The 16227-nt window shown below is 40.5% G+C and overlaps 1 protein-coding gene across 7 annotated transcripts in view; it reads right to left on the minus strand.

The window, feature by feature from the left end:
* Nucleotides 1–16227, minus strand: part of scaper (S-phase cyclin A-associated protein in the ER) — a 69113-nt gene that overhangs the window by 33591 nt on the left and 19295 nt on the right. For all 7 annotated transcript variants that reach the window (XR_009768640.1, XM_061678132.1, XM_061678130.1 and 4 more), the window contains 4 exons: nt 16105–16212; nt 12441–12577; nt 7565–7630; nt 6931–7057 (listed from right to left, as the gene is read on the minus strand). Coding sequence is in view for 6 of the 7 variants with exons in the window: in XM_061678132.1 (XP_061534116.1) it covers nt 6931–7057; nt 7565–7630; nt 12441–12577; nt 16105–16212 (438 nt within the window). In the remaining variant the exon portion in view is untranslated. The remainder of the gene's footprint in view (nt 1–6930; nt 7058–7564; nt 7631–12440; nt 12578–16104; nt 16213–16227) is intronic.

Consider the following 16227-nt stretch of genomic DNA (forward strand, 5'->3'; position numbering starts at 1 on the left):
TTTTAATCATAGGTATACCTCACCTATGAGAGACAAACTCCCTTCAAAGAGTTTCTCTGGGGTTGAGATCTGGAGACTGACTGGGCCACTCCAGGACCTTAAAATGCTTGAAGCCACTCCTTCGTTGCCCGGGTGGTGTGTTTGGGATCATTGTCATGCTGAAAGACCCAGCCACGTTTCATCTTCAATGCCCTTGCTGATGGAAGGAGGTTTTCACTCAAAATCTCATTCATTCTTTCCTTTACACGGATCAGTCGTCCTGGTGCCTATGCAGAAAAACAGCCTCAAAGCATGAAGTCTCCACCCCCGTGCTTCATGGTAGGTATGGTATTCTTTGGATGCAACTCAGCATTCTTCCTCCTCCAAACACAAGTTGAGTTTTTACCAAAAAGTTCTATTTTAGTTTCATCTGACCATATGACATTCTCCCAATCCTCTTCTGGATCATCCAAATGCTCTCTAGCAAACTTCAGACAGGCCTGGACATGTACTGGCTTAAGCAGGGGGACACGTCTGGCACTGCAGAATTTGAGTCCCTGGCGGCGGAGTGTGTTATCGTTGGTTGTCTTTGTTACTTTGGCCCCAGCTCTCTGCAGCTCATTCACTTGGTCCCCCAGTGTGGTCCTGGGACTTTTGCTCACCGTTCTTGTGATCATTTTGACCCCACGGGGTGAGATCTTAGGTGGAGCCCTAGATCGACAGAGATTATGAGTGGTCTTGTATGTCTTCCATTTTCTAATAATTGCTCCCACGGTTGATTTCTTCACACCAAGCTGCTTACCTATTGCAGATTTAGTCATCCCAGCCTGGTGCAGGTCTACAATTTTGTTTCTGGTGTCCTTTGACAGCTCTTTGGTCTTGGCCATAGTGGAGTTTTGAGTGTGACTGTTTGAGGTTGTGGACGCGTCTTTTATACTGATAACGAGTTCAAACAGGTGCCATTAATACAGGTTATGAGTGGAGGACAGAAGAGCCTCTTAAAGAAGAAGTTACAGGTCTTTGAGAGTCAGAAATCTTGCTTGTTTGTAGGTGACCAAATACCTATTTTCCACCATAATTTGCTAATAAATTCTTTAAAAATTAGACGGATTTTCTGGATTTTCTTTTTCATTGTCTCTCATAGGTGAGGTATACCTATGATTAAACTTAAATCTGCCTCCAATAGATGATAACAAAAACATGGCTTCCTTGGCCGTGAGACAGCTCCACTCCCACTTTACAACTGACTGGAATATTAATGAGGGAGTTTCTACCCAACGACTCTTGTTGACGGACAGTGGCCTCTCTGCTAAGCGTCCTAACGACTGTCCTTTACTGCATTCCGAAAGAATGATACCATGTGTGGTTTGGGGCGTGCCCTAGAGTTGGAGTATAAATAGTTGATTCTTCCATACCAACTCAGGCTAGTCTGTCCTAACTAAGCCTTGCTGCATGAACTGATGAAGCCTGCTCAGATGAGAGGCAAAATGTCTTCTAAGACAACCAGAACAGCCCAGTTGCGATCGATTCAATGCCCTAAGAATGAAATGACCTGGATTAATGAGAATATTCATAGGCACATCATAATAGCCTGTCTTTTCTCCTTTTAAATCTGCGTGTAGTCAGCATTTCAATTAAAGAATGAAATTTGAATTGTAAACACTATGTGTGAATGGCAATGCAGTTGCTAGTCATTGGATTGTTAGCATTAGCACTGTTGTCTTAGCAAGTAATTGGATTTCATTTTACAAAAATTGAATACTTCAGTCACACAGGACAGGTGGGCCAGCAAAGGCCAATTGTATAATTAATTACAGACAACAGTGGAAATTAGTTCAGGAAAAGAGAATCCATGAAATTTAACTGGTGAACACACACTTACATCCAGCAGTTATGGATTTCAATTTATTTATTTTTACAGGGCTGATAACTATTAAAAACACAGTTCATGTTCCCTTCCACTTATTTGGATCAATTTTAAACCGCAAATCAATAGTAACAATAAAGGAGGAGTAGCTAATTTATCTTTCTTTAACAGGACAGCCACCAAAGGCCAATCATTAAGACCTGAGTTAGAAGGATGGTTCCTGAATAATACCAGGAGGAGAATCTTATTCAATTACTGTCCAGGGTCAACTATTGTTACCCCAGCTGATGGGAAGGCTACAGCAGCTGCTAATTCCTGCACCAGTGTGTGCAGACCAGCCAGATTGCTCTTTGTAGTCCCCTCCCAACAGACACTTTAATTACATGGAGAGGAGGTAATAGCCTCGCTAGTCCAGCCTGACCAGCAGATGGACAAGCAAGTGGTCAAGTTCATAGAAGACTGAAAGTTTTACATTTACTCTTTTGCATGAGAGGACCCTGATGGATTCTCATTATACAGCCTCACAGAGAAGCCCAAACAAAGCTCTCAGCCCAGTTGGCAGCAAACTACAAGAGGAAGTAAACGTCTTGGAATTTAGTATAAACGTGTGTGTATGTATTGGAGTATGATTTAGTGGACTGGGAAATATATTATCCTCTAAAATATATGGGCCAAGCTAATTAAGTATAACAAAATCAAAATGGCCAGAGAAACCACACAGTCAGTAGAAGCTTAAAATAATTACATACGCTTTGTCTTGTGGTGAGAAAATGAAAATAACACATTGATCATTTTACACTTGAGACTATGTGAGTCCTGGGATGCACGTCATGGAAACAATGAGTCCCAACCGGGAACAATAAGTCCCTGCAACCTATCGTCACGGAATACAGATACAGTAATACTACGCTATATCACAGTTCTTGCTTCATGGTTCCGCTGTATTGCAGATTTTTATTACAGGTGTTACTATATTTTCTACACTATTTGTACAATATTTTTGTGTTGGCCATTGCTCTTGTTCTCTCTCAGTACATTATATGTGTTTAGGCCTGTCATGATAACACATTTTTTAGGATGATATATTTTCCTAAAAACTATCATGACAAACGATAGTATCAATGTTTTTATGCCACTAATATAATGATGTTCGAGCATAATTCAAGTATATCCTTTTTAAGAACAATTTACTTAATTCTAAAAAATTAACATTGACATTCTTATTTAGAACAATAAATAAAATATCTAAGAAAAAAAATAGGCAGGCTCAGTTCACAAAAATTGCATTTCAACAAATATTTAAAATTTGGCACAGCGTTATAAAGTCATGAATGCCTGAACAAGCAATATACTGCCAATCAAGTTTCCAGTTGGTTAATAAAAAGTGCCGAGTAGCAACATTAATGCATAAGTATCAAAGCAACTTGTTTTGATTCAAGACGTGTGCTACTTTTAAGTCTGCAGCCTTTCTTTAAACGCTGCTTTGTCAACATGTTCAATAGCTACATCTCTTTACAATAGTAACACTATACTGTATATAGGGAAGTCTGGGCGTCCCTGCTAAAGCTACTGCCCCGCGACCCGACCTCGGATAAGCGGTAGAAAAAGGATGGATGGATACTCTATATAATACTCATACATGCACCATATTCATGTTTGTATTTGCATTGTTGGGCAAAGGATTCCATAACTGCAAGCTGACAGAAAACAAGAGATGTCCTGCCCTGTTTTTTTGTTCCAAGCTGAAGAAATTGGGTGGGATGGTCGCGTTTAAAATGGATTTTGTCACTTTGAGGTTCTAAGTTGTATTGTCTTTGTTGCGACTTCATACAAATTCGACATAGCAGCTCGTTGGTGTTAGCGGGATCTGGTGTATCTGGCTACAATCCAAAATATTCCACATCGTCGCGGTGGCTTTAGGTTTTGGAACTAATTCTATTAATTTAATTAACCGTGGAGCTACCGGTTCGCCATCAACAAACTTGTACGTGTACGCAGGCGCCCGCATTTCGAACGCACGGGCGTGCGCACGCACATAGACACTCTCACGGCCAATCAGACGGAGGTTTAGACTGGTTTAGAGACCACGATGACACCCATCGTGTGTCTGCTCTCAAGTCGCAGAAATGTTTTTTTCTTCTTCAAGTGACTGGGCACCTGTATGCACCCTGTTTTATTTTGGGTTTTTTTGCCACACCATTCAGAACTTTGGGCACGTATGCGACCAAATTAGTCGCACTCTACAGTCCTGTCTTGTCCCGCCCCACGCCAGAGTACTAAGCCATGCATCCTTCCACAATGTGTTTTTCCTCCAAGAGATGTTTTAAATCACCTAACGAATTAAATTTGTAATTTGTAACAGAGGATTTGAATGCATATTCAGACAACAACTTCATTTCTGAATGTATAATTTCCTAATGAAGATGAATATGTCAAGAAATGCACACACTTCTGCTGTCATTAAGCGCTTGCCCTGGGTTGTCAATCTAACCTTAACAAAACACACTGTCAAAGTTCAAACTTTGCCATTCTCTGCTTGGCACGAGCACGCTCTGACAGCTGGCACTGAAAACGCAAACAGAGCCTACACTTTCTGGTACTCACAGGTCCGTGTTCTTGACATTTTGCTCTTGACAGGCTTTAAGTGAAAGCACTAATAAACACTTTGGGCAGAATATAATGATAATAAGGAAAGTGTGTGTGAAAAAAAATAGCTTCTCAATCATGTACAGCTAGAATAAGGTTTGACACAAAATAAACCATTACAAGCCACAGAGGGAGAAACAAGCTGAGGTCAGAGAGAGACGATGCATAACCTCGCAAGCAGTGTTGAGGGCGGGTGTGGGGTGAGTGGGGGCGGGTGGGTACAAACAGCAGTGCAGGAGGGGGGTGTCGGGTGTTGTCTACGGAATTAGCAGAGAAAATGGAGACTGAATCAGATATGGGGCAGAAAAACAAATCTGTAGGTGAGTCAGTGACATGAGAGAATCTAAACTGCCCAGACTTAAAGGGGCCAGTCAGCCATGCCGATGGAGACTATTTATTTGACTATGTCCAGGGATTAGAGAGGAAAGTGTTCCCCCGACTGCCTCATTTGCCAATCATGCTTCCTCATTGCTCTTATTTCTGTGAGATGGTAGAGCACAACTTGACCAAATGAGCATTTAAACAGAGGTGAAAGACACAGCCCTTGATTTGGTCTTTGACAGCAACAGCAGCACTGGTGAATTGAGAGCACATCTTCAATGGCTCACTGACCTCTGCCCTCATGTTGAGAGTAGGCGGAGCAGAGAGGAGAGCTTCTTGTGGAGTGACAGCTTGTGCGGTACTTACATCACAGATGACTCCTCCTCTCTCCTTAAAGAAGGCTGTGCAAGCCAGTACTTATAAGCATCCCTGGGGAAATACGATAATAGCATCTCCAGCTATCCCAGTTGTCACTGATGGGACTCCATAATCTTTTTATTCTGACGCCCACAGACACACTGTGGGATGTTATAATGGCAGAAACCACAACTTGGCAGGAAATTTATGCCTCATTATAGGAAGTGGGCTGTATATTTTCCTCATCATAAACACGGTGGCAGGTGTTTTAATGCCTTCCATTCGTTCACGTTAATATGGTTTTTACAGGTTTCAAATAAACTCTAGTTGGGAAAAGTTGTATGTAACTGTAAATTGAATATACCCATTCACTTACCTTTATTGGATCCCACAGGAATAGGTTTTATGGTCATGTGTTGTACATTTCCATTGTCACAGGTCTGACACAGGTCAGAGTTTTGGAACATGATTAGAGTCTATGTGTAAAGGCATGGCATTTTGTCAGTGTTAAAGAAAATGTATAGCGTCGTTTTCACGAAATGGTACGGTTAGGTCCAGTTCAGTATGGTACACATTTGACCTTGTTTCCATTGTGAAGAGTTCCAAAATGGCTAACCTAAAGACTTTTCAGCAACTTTTCAGTTAGTGATGGTTTCAGTGGTAAACGTCGGTACAGTTTTAGAGGGTAGAATTGCAAACACTACTGTACTCCTTTAGTGTTACAGCAGGATGAAAAGATAAAAAACAGTTTGAAAAGTGCAATTAAAAAAATACTGCATATTACAATTGTATGAGGAGTCAAAGCAGTTTCTTTTGTGAAAACATTCCATGGTTCCATGTTATTTTTTATTGTTTAATTAAATGGCAACTTCCACAGTCTCAATAGTGTTGATATTGATATAATTAACATTATTTACATAGCTGATAAAGTTGCTGCTGTTCTGCCTACACACCTGCGAACAGAAATGGAAAGCTGATCAGCATTTACCTGATCTCAAGAGCTCCATGATAAACTGAACTTCTTTCTGGAAACATGACTAGATTACCAACTTCCCCATACAACAAATACCTCCACCCACTAGAATATTGGAAGGCCTAGGAAAATGTGCTAAAGATTGGTGGTCTGTAAATAATGCATTTTGAGTTGAATAAGACTTTGTGTGGATCAACTATAAATTCTAGATGTCTGGCAGGGATACAATTTTAATTTTAATTCAACAGGCCATTGTCTAAACCAGTGGCGTCTGAGTGGTACAAACCACAGAGACATAGGGACAATGCTCACTCTCGTGCCAGGAAGCGCCTCTATTGGTAACATGTGCACAATCAAAACACAGTTAACATGGTCTTCATTAGCCAATAACCAAAGGCAAGTGGCTTTAGAGTAAGTGATACTTGGGAGGGTGAGACAGAGGGAGCCAAAGCCAAACACAACTAATGACCGAGGAGACATGCAGAGTGTCTGGCATGACTCGCACTCAGCTGCAGACGGTTTAGCAGACAGCCGAGCCAAAAGAGCGGGACATTGCTAAAAGCCAGCACAGGACAGGAGGAAGTAAAGGCAAAAGAAAAAAAACAAAAACACTGGATATGAATATATTTTCATTAATTAATTGAAAAAACAAAACGAAAATATCTTCTCCCCTCTTACAATCAACTTCTTATACACCTAACCTGCAATTCCATTGCAACATGCTGGCAATTTTCTGTCTTTTTGTCTTGTCTTGCCTTTGTTTTACTCATCATTTTGTTTAAGATACCTGTTTCTCCAAGATGCGAACAATCTCTCCCAGAGTTCGATCCAGGCTGGACACTTTGTTGTTGGCCCATTGGCCGTTGTCTTGGGTCTGCAGCTGCTTCAAAACGTCCTTCACAAGGCGCTGTAACCTGAACATACAGTGGACAAAGGCAAACATCTCAGCACGGGTTCCATACAGCTTGCATTCATTAATTGAAATGTTTCGTTAATCAAGTTGACAGAAAGTTACTTTTTGAATTATTATGACAAATTATTAATTGAATTCCTTCAGGTAATTAATTGAATTTTTTTTTTTTTTTACCTGCAGTTTTGATAAGTCATCCCAAAGCCAACAGTGGCAAACAGCAACAGACTCCATATTCAGATGTTAGAAACTATCAACATTTTGGTCTCTACAACACCTCAGTGTTTTGAGGTTTAGTACTACAGTCAAAACAAATAAGGTAGAAGAAAACATTTTTTTCAAATAACTTGCAATCTTTGGAAAATGTGACTAACTTTGCTCATGGTGACCTCCCACTGAGACTGATTGAACTCAATCAATTGTCAAAATAATCACAGACGTACAACACGACAGGTTTCCTAATATTTGAGTAAAGAAAATAAATGTTAAAGATAAAAAGGAATGCACTTACTTGGCCTTGTACGGGGAGTCAGGAACTTGCATCTTTACGTCAACTGACGTCTCGTATTGCTTTGCTCTGCAGGGGTACAAGTGAAGAAAAGGTTTTTGAATCTTTGAGGGAAAGTGCTTGGCCTTCCAGTAAAGTACACAGTGGAGGAAAGTGTGAAAGGAAAGAAAATGTTCAAGCTGAGTCTGTTTATTTGGCCTGTCAGCGGAGCAGCTTGGCCTAAAATTATCAGACACCACTGCTGATCTTGAAGCAGCAGGATTTTGCTGGCACCAACTAAAACCAAGATTAAATCGTAATGTGTAATTCCCCCCTCTCACAAAAATCGAAAGACTCAAATTCCTTATTTTCAGAAAAAGTAGGTAATGTAGGTGACAATCATCACACAGTGTTTTGAAAGTGTGACCTCTTGGAAGGTCATGGCCATCACAGTAGTAATGTCTCTGTACAATTCATGCTAAACTACATGTCTTCATCGTGAAATTGTATCTTTAAGCTTTAACAGGCATCATAAGGAACTACTGATTAGGGCACCTTTGAGTTAGTCATTGCTATAGGTCAGACACGCAAACACCAAAGGCATGAAAAAGGTATTTCAAAATAAATTAAGCAATCTGGAAGACTCTGAAGAGTACAATAAGGTAAAATTTAAAAAAGATTATTCACACAGAAAAACATTTACACCGCTCAAGTACATGCTGAGGAACAAATTTAAGATGAAAATTTAATTTGTTTGTCTTTTTTGTTTTGGCCTCCAACTGGAGCCAGGTGCATCTCAGCCTGCACCTGATGCCTGCTTAAAGCTCTGCTACATGAATAGCATCCTCCTCTTTAAGCACTCTGATTCTGGAAAAGAATTGACTAAAATCATTGCGTGTTTCTCTTCATTTCTCACTATTACCAACTTCAAAGGCTAATCCCAAATGCATCAAGAGGAAAATATTACATCCAGTATTTTTCTGTTTTTATTGGCCATTTCTGAATTTGAAGTTAGTTCATTCTGTATTGTGACAGAATCCCTAACATCGCTCCGTCGCTTAATACTCTTAACATTAACATCCGTAAACTAATTAGATAATTGTATGCGCGTTTCCTAATTAATACAAGATGTACTAGCGGATCAGCTCAATGTTACGTATGCGGATCAGCCCAATGTTACGTATGCTTGGCGGTTCCGCTGGGACCACAACCAGGGCCATGACCCGCAGCACCTCAACGCGAAAATACAAAAGACCAGTGCAACAAATACGACACTGGCTGATCTGATGATGTTGCTTAAACGTAAGAGTAGCAATAGAGGATGTCCAGTCCAGAGGTGGGTAGAGTAGCCAAATATTGTACTCAAGTAAGAGTAGTGTTATTTGACAATAATGTGACTAAAGTAAAAGTAAAAAGTAGTCCTCCAAAAAATTACGTTATTATATATATATATATATATATATATATATTATATTAAGTACACAGTGAAATAATTACTCAAGTACATGGTATCTTCTGATTTTCTGACACAGCATGAACATCAGTAAAATAAAAATATAAAATGTGAATGTGCAAATTCTGATTTTGCTGTGTGTGTGTGTATGCACAGCCAAAACTACAATATCTGCAATATACTGCAAGGTGTTTTCTCAAGTTATAAGTGAGCTGAAATATTCACGTTTGGGCAGACAGTGCCAGACAAATACTACAATACATGAAAGCTGTTGTTTTTGTTTGTCGAAATGTAAATACAAGTAGCGCGCCGTTGCCTTCATGGTAACGACGACCTTCCCAACATGGTGAACCTCAGGCCGATGTGCTCCTATATTAGTCCGCCGGAGTAATATGCAGAAATTACAACTGTGTGGATGGTGGATGTGTGGAATGGATCTTGCTGCCAGTGTTTAAGGAGTACGAAACAGCCTATGACGTCAGTGACGGCGGACCCCCACCCCCAAGAAAAACTCAGCGGATCTCTACGATTCACGTAAATGGCCTATTTTGAGTTCAAAACGGCGAATTTCGCCAAAAGGCGACTGATTTGCAGGTGGTCCTACTTGAACAGATCTAAACCAGGATAAAGCAAGAAAGCAACAAAAAAAACACTGCTTAATCTCAACAGAAATTGTTAACTAATGGTAACATTCATTTGCAGTCTGTATTATGATTTGTGAGTATAAAACAAAAATAATATACACAGTCATGCTCTTTTGGGTGAATGGACTAAACTTCAAACAGACGTTCTGAGAAAGTCTCGAGGGGAGGAGGAGTGGAATCTGTTCCTTCCTTCGTTTAACCAGGTAAGGCATTTGAGAACAGTTTATAATTTACAATGCCAACCTGGGGGCAATTTAGGGTTCAGTGTCTTGCTCAAGGACACATCGACAGCTGACAGCCGGAGCTGGGATTCGAACCATCAACCCTTCAATCAATGAGCGACCCGACCCGCTCGACCATCTGAGCCACAGTCGCCCTGTTTCAGCACAGCCGGACAAACTGCATTTTTTTCCATTCTTTCACTTCCACTAAAGTAATGTCCAGAAGTTCCATTACTGTTACCATACTTTAAATTCTGAGTGTAAACCTGACAAACACACACAAAAAAACATTTAATCACTATGAGGTAAATATCTTCTTATCTTCATGTTATCATGGCAGCAGGGCACTGATGACAAAAATCTCAGGCAGCAGGCAGAGTGAAAAGCGCTCAAGTAATGCGTACCTGCTCAGATCAATTCAAATCTTATACAGGAGTGTTTGAATACACAATCATCTGAGATCCTCTCCCTATCACAGAGCACTCTGCTCCCTCTGAGCAAACCATAGGTGAATAATTACAGGCAGTAAATTGCAGGAGGAGTCTCCCAAATAAAAAAAACAACAAAACCTGATAATTATAGCCATGCTACTTTTACAAAATTATAATCACGTTTTCCTTCCTAACACATTTATTAAAAAAGGATGGGCTGATTGCACATTGATTTTTTTTTATGTTGTCTTAAAACCATTTACACCCAGTGGTGAAGCAGCTAACCTTTCTGCTTTAAGGGGTTTCTGTGCTTTTTTAATTGCCCATGGGGGCCTGCTGCCTTTTGAGTGCAAGTCCCAGTAAGGCTGGCGAGGGAGTGACAGAGAACAGAGACAGATCATGTTGTCACTTTCTCAACACCACAGAGCCTCACAAAGCCAAGAACAGCAGCATTGAGACAGAAGCACTAGGCCACAAAGGCATGAACGTTTCAGCCTGTGGCTTTAAAGTACTTTTATAAGCACTGATGATGATGATACAAGACAGTATTGATAAAGGAAATGTTCTTGTTGCTGCTTCATGTGTTAGGCTGTACTTTTATCAACATGCAGCTTTACCCACACTATGTCTAGAAGTAATAATTATTTTCCCCTCACACAATGACATAAATATAGTGATTCAGTGTTCATTGTGGGAGTTACATTCCACACCAACCCACGATATAGAGACCATATAAAATAAAAAAACTTTATATTTAATATCCCTCCCATACGCTTGAAACAAACTAACTAATGAAAACCCATTACTTTGTTTTAAGACAGGAATCACTGTGACACTCTTTGGCCTTCAATAAACTAAAGGAACAATTATAATCACCAAAACAACATACCAACATTTGTCTTGCATCCTAAAATATTTTACATTCCTATGTTATCAACTGAAGCTATTATATATATTTTTTTAAACATTTAAAATATACAATGTCCATTCTCATCATTAAAATCAAATATCTTTCGCTCCATGTTCTGAGAGCCAGTTAAAGCACGGCCTGCCACAGGAGCTGCTGTGCCAGTTTTACACAGCGGTCATCAAATCAGTCCTGTGTTCTTCCATCAGTCTGGTTTGGTGCTGCTACAAAAAAGGACAAACTCCGACTGCAACGGACAAACAAAACTGCTGAAAGGATTGTCGGTACCCCCCTACCCACCCTTGAGGACTTGCACGCTGCCAGAACTAAGACAAGAGCGTGCAAAATCCTCTAGGACCATCCACATCCCGGTCACCGGCCGGCTCTTCCAGCTCCTTCCCTCAGGTAGGCGCTACCGATCAATGCAAACTAGAACTAGCAGACATTCCAACAGCTTCTCCCCTCTTGCAATCAACTTCTTAAACACCTAAGAGTGTCACCTAAGTGTTTAAGAAGTTGCAATTCCATTGCAACATGCTGGCAATTTTTTGTCTTTTTGTCTTGAGTTTGTTGTCACAGTTCTGTCGGGCCAATTATACATTACTCGTGCACTCACTGTCGTATTCTCGCCACGCTGCGCTATTTGCATATCTGTTGTTGACCAATACGGGCCACTCATGCCAGAGTAGCATCTGCTCCATTTGCAATATTGCAATATTAGTCATTCGAACTGCTCTAAGTGCTAGAGGACTCTGCATCTTTTTGCACATTTGTCAAAAAAGTAAAATAAAAAAAGTACTGGCATTACCAGATAACTAGCAACCCTTTATTGCGCAGTGACTGTTTTTCTCAATGTCTTTATGTGCCAAAAGTGTTCTCTGTCAATTGACTGTCTGTTGTCGTACGAGAGCGGCTCCAATTACCGGAGACACATTCCCTGTGTGTTTTTTGGACATACTTGGCAAATAAAGATGCCTGCATCTCTCTCTACAGAGAGAGATGCAGGCAAAGGCAGGGCAGCAATTTGCTCTTTACAGGTGGAGGGCTAGGGCCGAGAGGCCGATCGGCTGTTCTGCCGTGCAGTCATTGAAAGTGCCCATAAATTAAGGTCGTTAGTGTTAACTTGTGGACAGTAAGGATGCAGATAACATGTTTTTTTTTTTTTTTTTGGAATAACCACAAAAAGTCCAGTTTTGCCACCTGTGCTTCTGAAGTGGATCTTGAGGTAGAGATTAGATGCTGACCTGGAATTCATCCTGGCACGAAGCTTCTTCGCCTTCTTGCGGGCCTTTTGCTTCTCCTCGCTATCCTTTACACTCTCAGAGGAAACTGAGCTGTCGGCAACGATATCCACAATGTATTTCTTCAAGGAAAGGTGCTCCTAAAGTACACACACAAGTGGGACATTTTTATTTTATTTGTATAGGGACAGATACAAAAATATAGACAACTGAGAACAGGCATCCCATGCAAGTATCATTGTATTTGTACCAAATGCTGATTTGCAACACCCGTCCCTAAAAGGGCTTTTATAAAAATTACACAGTAAAACAGGTGATTAAAAAGGGGATAAGAAAAAGTGGCTATAGTAAAATGTACAAATAACGGTGACAATTTTACAGAAAATCAAACATGAGAGCAGCTCTGTTGTTGAAATATATTGTTCATCCAAAAATCCCAACACATTGTTAAACAAACCACTTAACTATACCATTAATTAAATGCTTGATTTTTTTTTAAATGTAAAAAGTGCAGGAAAATACTAATTGCTTCATTTTCTTTTTCCTCAGCACTATTTTTTCTCCTCAACTTCTCCTCAATTTGCATCACAGAAATTATCGCTTTTTATTATTACGCAATAATAAACAATAAAAACATGAATTGCTTTACCATGTAAATACATTTCAGGGGATGACGACAAACATGACAACCAAGAAAGGTTTGTGTAGCAAAAATAATCCCAATAAATGTCTGTATGTAACACCACTGTATCCTATAATTACCTCCAGAACAGTCCAACCCCCACCCATGGACATGGCCTAAGGCTATAGGAGTTGCTTTGACCATTTATGTACTTCCACCAAGTGATTGTGTAACGTACAAAACCCAATTTGAGCGACATGCTGCATGTGCGCGAATCTAATTACCAAATTATGTTGTCATCCATCACCCCAGAGGATAGGCCTCACAGATAAAGGACTTCCATTGAGAAGTCAAACTAAACCTGTGTGTGGGATGCCATTGCTTTTGGTCACAAGTGCTTTTGCACCTGCTGGCTGAATGAAGGGTTTCACCACAGTGGAACGTAATACAGGTGTCATAGTCAAAGTTAAAGGCATGAAAAAGCTCATGAATAAATAATGCCCTAAAAGCTGATTGAATGTAGATTGTATGCATCAGTCTATTGAGTGTAATTGTAAAGTAACAATCAATTTATCAATACACTGTTACATTTTAGATATTTGTTATGGGATGGGGCAATCTCTGTGAATGTTTGGAACGCCTGTTTCCATGCAAGTGTTATACTGCACACAAAAAATGCTGCCAGCGTGAATTGCCTAATCAATGTTGACATAGCTCATAGCTTAAACCATGTTGTCTTTCTTTAGACCACTATTGTTGAGACTGAAACAGCAGTGCTCCTGCGGGGGGGTAGTCAAGTAGTGCATTTCCTTTTGCATCAATTGTTTCATGAAGTGATTAACCAACAATTAATTCCACACAACCCACCAAAGCTTTAACGATCCGTTATTTGACGATTATGCTCATCCCTAGTCAGAAGCTATAATGGAAAAACAAGATTCCTTTGAATCTGACCCAGATTGGGCATTTGGCAGGAATGTACCGGTAACTTTGATTTGGAAAATACCCATTCGTTCTAATCTCCAGTTAGATCAGGATGTACAATCTTAAAACATGAAATGAGTTAAGATTAGATTTCATCTAAAAATAGAAATTCTTTTTGGATCTGAAGGAACAAAATGTAAATTCCATAGTCAAACCTATTCACTACATTTTTGAAGTGTTTAAGCCTGCTTTTTTTATTTTCTGTTGTTTTGCCCAATGTTCCTTCATAGTACAGGTCAGTCATGACCCATAACCATAGATGTCATCCCACTTGCAATCAGTAATCTTCTGAGTCTATCGAGTGCGCCTTCCACTCACCTAAGGGAATTGTTTCTATAATGCATCCAAAACAACTTTGCCAAAAATATATCATACTGGTAATATAAAAAGGTATGAATTGAAGTATTATGCTGTGACATCAGAAAAAAAATGCTGACAGGCAGCTGTTGATGCTTTAGCAAATACAGATACAGTTATTAACAATAAGGGCTAAGGTAAACTCAGTGGCACTAAGAATGTTTGAGACAGTCTAACATGGTGCCAGACAGGTGTATACCAATGAACCATTATGACAAAGGAGCAAATACAGTGGCCTGAGAGCTGCGGTGCCGCACAATATCACATATTGCCTCTGGTGGGAGAAACATGACCGGCCTCTAAACATCCCTCCCTTTCTCTGACACAGACAGAGCTATCATAGATCTAAAAGCCCACACAAATACACATTCTATGCGATATGGTCACCCAGCGCCTCTTTTGTTACTCACAAAAGGGCCAAGCGGGTAGCTTTCCATTTGGCGTTGAGCAAACAGCTGAATTTCATGTCGGCTACTAGACGATAAGTGATATGACACTAAATGGGGTTACAGTCTTCAGTGGTTTGCATGACATTTTTTGTACCAAACTACATCCTTTTGATGACATTACAGCAGGGACATGTCATAAATCCAAATCTGACACCCACGTTGAACTGAAAGTCGTCTTCGTCTCTTTATACGAGCAACTTCATTGCTGGAAAGGTGTCGAGTGTCAGATTTCAAAACAGTGAGAGGGGGACTTCAGCTGGCACTCTCAATATTTCAGCAAGGTTCTCAATTTATGGGCCATTGAAACAGCGTCAACCAGACATCCAGGACAATTTGGTTCTTATAGGAGGTCACTACTTTGCAAATGCTCTTTGCAGCCTCGCTGTCCCTAGTGCTGGGCAACCCTGCCAAGAGCCACCGGCATATAAAGGTAATCAATAAATATGGCATCTAACAAAAGACATGTGCCTTGCAAGCACATTAAACCAGCCAGATAGAGATTGATAAAACTGATTTACAGACTAAAAGGCGACTGATTTGCATGCATGTTAATTATATATGTTGTCACATTTTATTTTTGTTTACTATAAAACTATTATAGGTTACACTCTTACCTACCCTCTATTTTTGCTCCATCATCCTCAGTGATACCATTGCTTATGTTTGTACACTTGCTTGGCAATACAATAAATTCCAATTTACCACTGCCTTGTTTATTGAAGTGTCAAAAGGAACAAACTGGCCTACGTTTAGAAAGGAAATACCTGAGAGGAAGGATGGCGGGCATATCAATTATTCTCAGAAGAGTGGGGAAAGAAAGTCTTTGAATGAAAGAGCTACTGGGGCCAAAGGTGCCGCGTATAGCACCAACAGTTGTCAGCCTCACAATGAGCAGCGCTGAAAAGCCAATCTCATATTGCAGCCTGAGAGGTTAACTTGCATTAATGGGCTGGCTACCTTCCCATGGAAAGCGCTCAATGCACCCCCCCCCCCACCCCACCCCACCAAAAAAAAAGCAGTGTGATGAGGTGATGTCACCCTTCCACTGGAGCACTGAACCCTGACTGTGTACATTTCAAGGCCCATTTGCAATCGCACAAAGCAAGAAACTGATCTGTGGTGGTGGATGAGTGGGGGTGCATATGCCATAAAAGACAGTCATCAGTTTCTTTGTCCTATTACAAAACACAAGCAGCAACGGGGTGGCATTATTTAGGAGGATGAACATGCGTGTCATTGGCAGGTTTATACGCACCACTTCCTCGTCGGATAGCTCCCGTCCCTGGATGCTGCTACTGTCTCGCACGGCCTGTTGGTGTCTCTTGCCCTTGGTGTGGCTGAACAGGTGCACCTCTGAGGTGATCTGCAAACACAGAGT

Source organism: Phycodurus eques, chromosome 5 (assembly GCF_024500275.1).
Source record: "Phycodurus eques isolate BA_2022a chromosome 5, UOR_Pequ_1.1, whole genome shotgun sequence".
Classification (NCBI taxonomy): Eukaryota; Metazoa; Chordata; class Actinopteri; order Syngnathiformes; family Syngnathidae; genus Phycodurus; species Phycodurus eques.